This window comes from Vulpes vulpes, chromosome 2 (genome assembly GCF_048418805.1).
Source record: "Vulpes vulpes isolate BD-2025 chromosome 2, VulVul3, whole genome shotgun sequence".
NCBI lineage: Eukaryota > Metazoa > Chordata > Mammalia > Carnivora > Canidae > Vulpes > Vulpes vulpes.
In genome coordinates this window covers 7,620,774-7,630,175 of record NC_132781.1, presented here as the reverse complement: position 1 = coordinate 7,630,175, position 9,402 = coordinate 7,620,774, and the positions used below count along the sequence as shown (strand labels likewise).

The 9,402-nt window shown below is 43.6% G+C and overlaps 1 protein-coding gene across 1 annotated transcript; it reads left to right on the top strand.

The window, feature by feature from the left end:
• Window positions 1–884: 884 nt before the first annotated feature.
• On the top strand, window positions 885–9,030 carry MTNAP1 (mitochondrial nucleoid associated protein 1; the record flags this gene model as incomplete). The annotated part of the gene is made up of 4 exons (XM_025999671.2): window positions 885–2,358; window positions 6,818–6,925; window positions 7,476–7,580; window positions 8,870–9,030. Coding segments are annotated over 4 exons (1,710 nt in total), but the record flags the coding sequence as incomplete, so codon positions are not given.
• Between the last annotated feature and the right edge of the window lie 372 nt (window positions 9,031–9,402).

The following is a 9,402-nucleotide window of genomic DNA, read 5'->3' as shown; positions in this document are numbered from 1 at the left end:
GTTTAGCGCCTGCCTTTGGCCCAGGGTGTGATCCTGGAGACCCGGGATCGAATCCCACGTCGGGCTCCCGGGGCATGGAGCCTGCTTCTCCATCTGCCTGTGTCTCTGCCTCTCTCTCTCTCTCTCTCTCTCATAAATAAATAAAAAAAAAATTTTTTTTAAATAAAAAAAAAAAGAAAACCGTGACTCTGAGCAACAGCCTTCAGGTCCTGGCCTGAGTTTTTACTGTTCACCATTCTTAGTTGATGTGTTTAGGACTTTTAACAGTTTCTTTATCCTCAGGCAGTAACTAGTTGACTTGCTGTAATCTTAAAGAGCAAACATTTTAATCTGGTATTTTGAAGATTTAATGGTGTACTTATTTACTTATTTATTTGAGGAGAGTGAGCTAGCAGGGGGAGAAGAAGTAGACCCCATTGAACAGGAAATCCTACTAGGGGCTGGATCCTAGGACCTGAGCATTATGACCTATGCTGAAGACAGATGCGTAACCAACAACCCCCTAGGCACTCCCTAACTCGTATTTTGGACAACTTTTCCTTCCACTAGCCATTAATTTCTTAGACTTAGGTCTTTTGGCTTTGTTCATCTACTAGTTAGGGATATCGATAAAACTCTTTTGGTTGTTTTTTACTATTGATTGATTCTTGGAAGACTTTAAGAAATGTAAAATGCCAAACGGAAGTAGAGACAAGAATATTTATCTTAAAACCAACTGTGTTTTCTGTTTTCTATCCCTGTAAGAAAAAGTAAGTCACAACAAATTTTTTAAAACTTTAAGTTTCTTCCAAATGAAAGATACACATAAAAAAGAAATGTTAGTATTTTCCAATTATGTGCCCCTCATAATCTTGCATTTACCTTTTTCAGGAATAGGAAAGTGATACTCACCCAGGATGGAAGTGTGTCCTTACTGTAAGAAGCCATTCAAACGATTAAAATCCCACTTGCCATACTGTAAGATGATAGGACTAACTGTACCTGCTGATCAGTCCAAGCCAGCTACACGCCCACACACTAAAAAAATGAAAAAAATAACAGACATCAAGAACACTAAAGACAGAGAGTTAGAGACGGAGAGTAAGAAGAGAAATACTGACTCGGTAAAATACAAACCAGAACAGGCAGTGAACTCTTTTCCACTACTGGCTGTTGGTTTGGAAAGTAATACAAAGGCAGTTAAAGACATTAAGAATACAGTTCAGTGCTCCATCAAAAAGCTAAAAAATACTAAGCCAAAGATTACTTTCCAGGGAGAAACAAAGGCTCAGTTTTATGCATCAGAGAACACCACTCCTAAAACAGAACTTGCCAAAGATTTGCCTGCATCAGGAGAAAGTAGAAGTAATCTTTCAGAAACTGAAACATCTTTACTTCTTGGCCCAGTTGAACCTTCTTTGTCAAATCAAGATAGAAAATATTCTTCAGCCTTACCCAATGATGTACCGACCACTTCTACTAATTTAAGGTTGGACAAAATTGATTCCCCAAGACAGAAGCTTCTAGTAGATTTATTAGATATGCCTATTGGTGATTATCACAGTTCTCCCGTGAATCTCAGTTACGGGGTTGAAAGAACAACGTCATTGTCAAGCAATGAGAGTGTGTCCAAGGCCAGGGGCCACCTCTCAGAAGTCTCTACTGATGTTAGAGACTCCAAGACTCAAGAAAACATGGAATCACAAATAAATTTTAAAGTTAGCCCAGTGGATGCCATCCAAGTCAAGGAGACCCAAGATAAAGGACAGAAGCTTGGAATAGACACACGTGGGAACAAAGGAAAGAGAGAGAAAAGCGTATCTGTGCTAGAAATGCAGGAATGGGCTTCTATGAACGGTGGTGCAGAGAACTTTAGTAGTGGTGATTCAGCCACAGAGAAGAAATGTCAAGATGAAGGTCCGGGTTTGCATTTGTTCACTCCAAGGGAGACAGCCTGCAGTGAGCTGCTTTCTGCATCACAGTCCCATAATCAAAGCCTTGCCTCTCTAGCTGTCAGATTTTTTCAAGAAGAAAAAGCAGAAGCCTGCAGTCCTAACCAAGTCCTCAATGTGAAGGCATTAACAGAGAACAGTGAACGAGCTTCTGTGCAGCACAGATCTGGCTGTGGGCCCCAAGTATCACACCATGGGTGCCAGCAAACCTTACATTCAGTCCTGCCTCACGCCTCCTCCAGCCCCTTCAGTCAGATGGGCGTTGCTGATAGGAAGACCCTTTCAAGCACCCTGGGGCTGGAGTGGTTTCCAGAGCTCTATCCTGGTTATCTTGGACTAGGAGTGTTGCCAGGGAAGCCCCAGTATTGGAATGCAATGGCCCAGAAGCCTCACCTCACCAATCCCCAGGGAGAGAGACTGTCACAAGGTAAACATGCTCATTTACAAGGGCCATCCCACCCATCCAGACAGCTCTGTGCCTTTTGAATTAATAAGGTTCAGAATACTCCTGCTTTTGTTTATTTAGCTTGATTTTACCTAGGCATTCCAGTAAACCAGACTTAAAATTGTTCTGAAAACATTAATTCTTGCTCCAGAATTAGTATCAGTGATTTATCACGCTCCCTTCCCCTGCACGCACCATTGAAGGCTGGACTAGGCCAGGTCGGCCGGTGACATTGATCACTTGAGTTTCCGCATCAGGAGGAGGCTTGGCCATAGGGCAAGTATTCAGGCTGTCTTGAGAGATTTCGGTAAGGAGTCGAGGAAAGAGATGGGACAGACTGAGTCGCCTCAGAAGGTGTCTGGTGGCTCCTTGGCAGTTCTGGAATGGGTTAAGTGGCCCCACAGAACCAGAAGTTCCTTCCATTTCAGGGACTTTCACTTTTTCCTGCGGGACCTTACCTTTGGATATTGGACTGCCTCTGTAGCTAGAGTACATGAAGTTTCTTCATTTTCCTCACCAGGAAGCTTTAGGGTTTTTCTTAAAAACCTTTTATTAAAAGAGGTTTTCTGAAAGCACAGGTAATGCAGCACTCATCTCTTGTGTATGTAGCATTCACTAGTGCTTTTAGTTTAGCTTCAACAGGAGACCCGTAGCAGCTCAGAAAAGCATCACACCTGAAGAACTACTTAATATTTCTTATAGGGATATATATTTCCTCTCCAGTAGATCTTGTGAATTATTACATATTCACTAAATCACAAGTCATCTGGTCTGAAAAGCATTTTCTTTTAAAAGATTTCAAAACAGAGAAGCCTGGGTGGCTCTGCAGTTGAGCATCTGCCTTTGGCTCCGGGTGTGATCCCAGATTTCTGGGATCAAGTCCCACGTCGGGCTCCCTGCATGGAGCCTGCTTCTCCCTCTGCCTGTGTCTGCCTCTCCGAGTCTCTCATGAATAAATAAAATCTTTAAAAGAAAAAAGAAAAGATTTCAAAACAAATGTAAGTGAAGAATATTGCTATCTAAAGCTACATTTTCCTCACGTGCTGCAGTGATTGCCAGTTTTGCTCCAAACAGACCTAACATCTAGGCCCTCTTTATGAAGTTATAATCTGTTTCAAGGTCAGAGTTGGGCTTTCAAACCCCTTCTCCGTGTTGACATAGAATTACACTGACATTTGTGTTGCTCTTCTGTTTTGAGAATGCTTCCATTTTCTTATTTCGACCTTGCCACTCTGAGAGGTAGGCAGTGATTTTTATCTCTGCTTTGCAAGTTTGATTAAACAGGCACAGAGAGGATAAGTGGTTGGTTCAAGGTCATGTTGCCAGTAGGTGGTAGGGCTGTAGGTAGAGCACGGTCTCTCCAGACCACATTTCATCCTTTCTATTAGACCATATAGCAAAAAGTGTGCCATAACTAGAAACACAGGTGGTGGTTATATCTGTGTACCTCTTGGTTTGCAGTGGCCCGTGGCAAATCTTTCTGGCAAGTGGAACTTTCTTATTTCCTGTACTGTCTTTAATAGTGCTGGGGAGTGTCTCTGACACACAAGCTTTTCATTTCAGAAGAAAAGGGGAGGAGACTAACGGTCAGATGATGACAATATCAGCCACTGCTAGGTGTGTTGCATTATTACCTCATTCAACCCTCCTGGCAACTCAGGTGACTGTCACTGAAGTCACAGTCTTGCCCTCTTTACAGGCGAAGAATCTGAGCCTCAGACGTGTTAAGCGACTTGCCCACATTCACACAGTAAGTGGTCAGATAATCTTGAGTAGGCTCCACACACTCTAAGTCCGAATCAGGCACCCCAGGTTCAAAGCTGTTCTGTCCTCTTATCGGTTACAGTCTGCAGTACTCTGAGTAATTTGGCAGACTGATAGTTTTGAGGACACCACAGAGTTGGGTTTCAGTAAGTCAGGAACGAGAATTAGGCTTATGGAACTTGGCAGCATTAGGAGCCATCGTGTGAGGTTTAGGGAGAAGGATTTTCATGTCCTTACTACCCAAAAAAAGTAGTTTTCCCAGCATCAACAAAAATAGATTTTTAGAAGTTCAAGATTTAAATTACTAGAGACTCAGCAAGTACTAGTGTCAGAAGGGTCCTCAGCAATAAAAATTGGTTTCCTTTCTTCAGAAAAAGCCTTGTGAGCACCTAGCTGGGGGCACTTGGCTGAGTATTGGCCAAATTCAGGTGCCTTGGCTTTTGGGACTCCAGTTGAAGAGATCTAGGTCCTTGGATCCCAAACCTGGACAATTGACAGTTTCACATAGATGAAAGATTCCTGGACCTCATTTCCAAAGACTGATCCTGAAGCAAAGGTCTAATCCTAGGTGGTTGTTTTTTGGTTTGGTTTGGTTTGGTTTGGTTTAAGATGGTATTTATTCATGAGAGAGGCAGAGGGATGTGAGACTCGATCCCAGGACCCCGGGATCATGCCGAAGGCAAATGCTCAACCACTGAGCCACCCAGCATCCCTAATAATCCTGTCTTCAAACGTTTCTTAAGTGTTTCTGCAGAGGAGCCAAGTTAGAGTACAGCTGGTGTTGGGGAGGCCACTGGAGGTGGGGGCCTCAGACCCAGGATAAAGGTGTTGGCAAACAAATGGGGGTAGAAAGGTTTGGAAAACACAGTTCATAGAACTACAGAATGCAAAAGTTGGCTGGTGGGACTAGGAGAACAAAGTGAAGAAACCTTTATAGGGTCATGGGTTTGGTTGGGTTTGTTTTGGGTTTTTTTTAAGATTATTTATTTATTTATTTTAGAATTCAAGCGGGAGGGGAAGGGTGAGGAAGAAAGACTTCCCACTAAGCACAGAGCCCCACACAAAGCTTGATCCCACAACCCTGAGCTCACAGCCTGAGCTGAAACCAAGACTTGGGCACTTAACCGTGCTACACAGGTGCCCCGATCGTGGGTTTTTAAAGGCCTTGCTCTCATCATCAAACAGCATTTCCATCAATAAGCTACCCTGGTGAGATGTTTGAGACAGCACACATGGGGAAGAGGCTCAGAATAGTTGGGATTGGAGCAAAACTGAAGTATGACAAGCCAGGGTGGGGTCTGCTAGTAGCTAAGGAGGTCATGAAAGGGGATGTTTTAAATAAAAGAGCCTGTGACAACAGCCAGAGACATGAGGGGTGAGTCAAATCCCCTGACTGGAATTGCAGTGAGGCCAGAAGGGTGACAGGCAATGTTAGAGGTATAAAGGTAGGGACAGTTCCAGGGTTCCTATCAGTGAAGCCATTGTCACTAGATTAGGGATGCAAGGACGTCAACACTGGCAGGTCAAGGATAACGTCTAAATGAGATGACAGTGGGTGTTAGCTGAGCCCACAGCCAGGCAGAAAGGGTTGTAGGTCAGAACCCAGGGTCCCTGAGTAGCAGGAAGGATGACACTGGAGACACTCAAAGAATTTCTATGGATTCTGGGCTGGCCTCTCCTGGGCCTCGGGCTTTTAATCCCATCTCAGGGCCGGAACTGATGTCATTTAGTCAAGTCTGAACCCTTAGTGAAGGAGGCTGCTGGCAGAAGCAGGAACAGAGTTGAGGGAGGGACCACCCCGTTTCTAGCATGGCAGGGGAAGTGGTTCTACAACTGTAGTTTCCACAAGTGTCTCTTACCACCTTTTTCCATTTTTTTCCGAGAATGGACTATGCCATGCTTTTTTTAGAGAGCTTAATCTTCACTTTGCAAAATAATTATCTTCTGTGTAATTTCTTGGAAACCAGTATGGGTTTTCTCATTGTTACTCAATGTGATGATCATTTGGGTAGCATTTTTATATCCATAGCAACTTTTATTTCATCTGCTGAACCTGTCATAAATACTTGCCTTATTTTATCCTTTATCTTGATGAAGCCAAACAAGACCAGAGAACAGCAACAGTAGAGATTCTCTACCTGTCATTAAAACAGAAAAAAAGGCATAGGAAGGCTATAAATAAATAGCATAAGCCCTCCTTCCTGGCTCTAAGTTTGTTACATGTCGAACATAAATAAGAAATGTTGGCTGGTCAGTAATAGCAGTGGACTAACAGGGCACACATGTTGACTCTGGTACGTGTAGTGACAAGTAGCAGTAGGTACTATAATAGAAAATCACACCTTCTGGTAGTATGTTTAGCCAATTGGAGAGAACACAGGCAGTTCATTTCATTAAACATGTACACCTGGATCATCTGTGCACTATATTCATCAGATCAAAAACGTATCCAGGTCCTGATCCCCAGGGGCTCCTTCAACCTTTTGAGGAACCTCTTTTTGACTGGGAATCAACTGCTTTGACTCCGCGCCTTGCTAGCTGCAGCTCCGCAGAGCCAGTAACCCAGATGTTTAGATACACTTCCTGCAGCCTGGCCCTGGGGACTGCAGGCACGAAGTGTCGGGAAAGAGACTGACTCTAGATGAACCATCACAGTGCCTTCTGTTTGGAACCGTAGTTCCTTTGTTGGAAAGAAGCTCGACTGCTCTCAAGAGTTTGGAACCCCCGACCAGACTTACAACCTCCAACTTGTTTCTGATGAGGCTCTTGGGAGCTGTCCAGAAAGGTGAGCTGGAGTCACGGACTGTTGGGTTGTGTTGCTGGTTCCGAGCATTTGGAAAAGTTTCTCTTACTTTAGCCATGGCTGTGACAGCAAGGCTAAGGAAAAGAGACGAGTGTAGAGTCTTCCTTCTCTTCTCTTTTTTTACCCTGGAATGTGATGTAGTTGAGAACACTAAAGCTAGGAGAACAGCAGCTGCCACTTACGGAACAGAATTCATTTCTGTAATATGCCCCCTGCCACCTACCCTCCCCTCTCCCTTGCCCACCTCGATCCTCCCAAAGCCAGGAGGACTCTACACAGTTGTATTAGTCTCCTTCCCACTTAGGATTTCAGCCAAACTCTCAAAACAAGAGTAACTAAATTTATTAAAATTGAGGTCTTCCAGATTTGAGCTTGTTCATCTGTTTAAAAATTACCTATGTGGTGGTAGGTGGTACGTTCTGTGCATTACAAACCCACCACCCAGGCTAACTAGGAGAACCTGAGTAACTGGCAGGTCACGGCTCCTGGTTACAGTTCACCATAGCAACCAGATATGTTTCTTTTTAAACAGGCTGGATCAGGTGCAGCACCACCGTGAGGAGTGGAGTTGGGGGCGTCACCATGCTCTTCACGGGGTACTTCGTCCTGTGGTGCGGCTGGAGTTTCCGGCATCTGAGTAATAAGCCTTTTTGATATTTTTAATCTATATCGCAGGTCACATCCCATTACAGGGACTTCCGGGGGATTCTCTGAATTGCTTTTTATATTATAGCATGGCATTATCTGACATGCCCAGTGAATGAGGCACTGCCTGAGGCTCTGGGGTTTCTTATTAGAGGTTTTGGCTATAATGACTTTTATAAGACTTGACTACGGTTTACATAATTGCTCCTCTGCTCTGCGTGAGGTTGTCACTGGAGATCTGGTGGTCTTCTGCTTTCTCCTTAAAGTAGTTTGCCTGCCAGATCAGCACTCTTCTTAATTCCTGCCTTAGAACTTTTTAACATTGAAACCAAACAGCTTTATATCCCAAGAGAGGGGGGAGAAACAATACAGCTGTCACTCATGTGTCTAAGGGTCACAGAAGTCTTCATTAACATTACTTTCACCATCTAAAACACAATAACACCCTTCTAGTTAGGAGCTTCAGCTTGAGTCAGGTCTTACCAGGAGGAAAACTATCTGGACTTCATTTCTCTTTTAGTTCAAGAAAACTTTTCTCATTTTTTTTTAAGTATTGCCTTATAAAAAATATGCTGTTGTATATAGCAGAATATCAAAAAAGCCTAGTATTTTTTTCAGGTAAAAAAAGTCCAGATGCTTTCTGAAAACTTGCAGTGTGAAAGTACAAGATAACCATTAGTACCAATAAAATTTATAAATGGTTAATAGGATTTCTGGAATGCCAGGACTTGGGGTTCCCGGCTGGCTCAGTCGGTGAAGCACATGACTCTCGATCCCAAGGCCATGAGTTCAAGCCTCATGTTGGGCATGAGGCCTACCTAAAATACTAATTTTTTTAAATGAAAAAATAAGACATGACTAACTGGATTTTTGGACTGATTGGATATCTAGTAAGTGGGAAAGCAGGTCAAGCAGCAGAAATAGGACTGCTGGGCACCTGCTAGGTATCATGTGACACACCTGTCCGTTTGTGACAAAGAGGGGTTCCTTTCCAATCAGTCCAGCATGAACAGAGACTCCTAAAACCTCAACTGACTTCTTTCCCAGGGAAAAGGCTTCCCCTTAAAAGCTTAGCTGTCTGAAAGGGCTCAACTTGGTTGATACCAGAGGTGGTTTTTCACATCTTTGAAGAAAGGGAAGCAGACATTTCTGGTTGCACCAAAGACTTTATTTCTAAACCTAGAAAACAGAAGGGACCCAGAATGATCTATACAGACAAAAGGCAGAAACAGTCCTTAGGAGTGGCCCCTTGGATCCTTACACTTCTCTGTTTATCCAAAGAGCTGCAGCGCTGGCGCAAGTGACGACGTGGACACCACGTAAGGAAGCTCGGAGGCTGCAGGGAGCGTGCGGTAGAGGCAGCTGCGGTGCATGTTTAACAATGTAAAATGGTTTGGGGGTTGGGGAAGGAGTGAAAAGAATAAAATTATTGGGATCTAAAACAGTTCTATACGAAGTCAGTTCTTCCCACATGGACAGGTCTCGTTCTGTGCGGACATTTCTTCAGCTGGCTCTCAGGAGTGGCACAGTTACTGAAAAGACTTTGTTTGCTCTTAAAGGCTGCTGGTGTTCAGGGAGGCATGAAGATTAAATAGAGGTCACTAAAATTTTTTAAGTATTTCTTAATTCTCAGGAAATATTGAATCTTTTAACTCTTTTTCCCTATAATTATTCTCTAAGCTTTGGCATTTTCCTATTCATCCACATGGGATACCAGGCTACATATGTACTGATACAGAATAATATGTGGAGTGGCAGAAAATGGGCTTGCATCAGGGTCTTTGGGGTCCTTGACTAGATCTTGGCAGGCATGA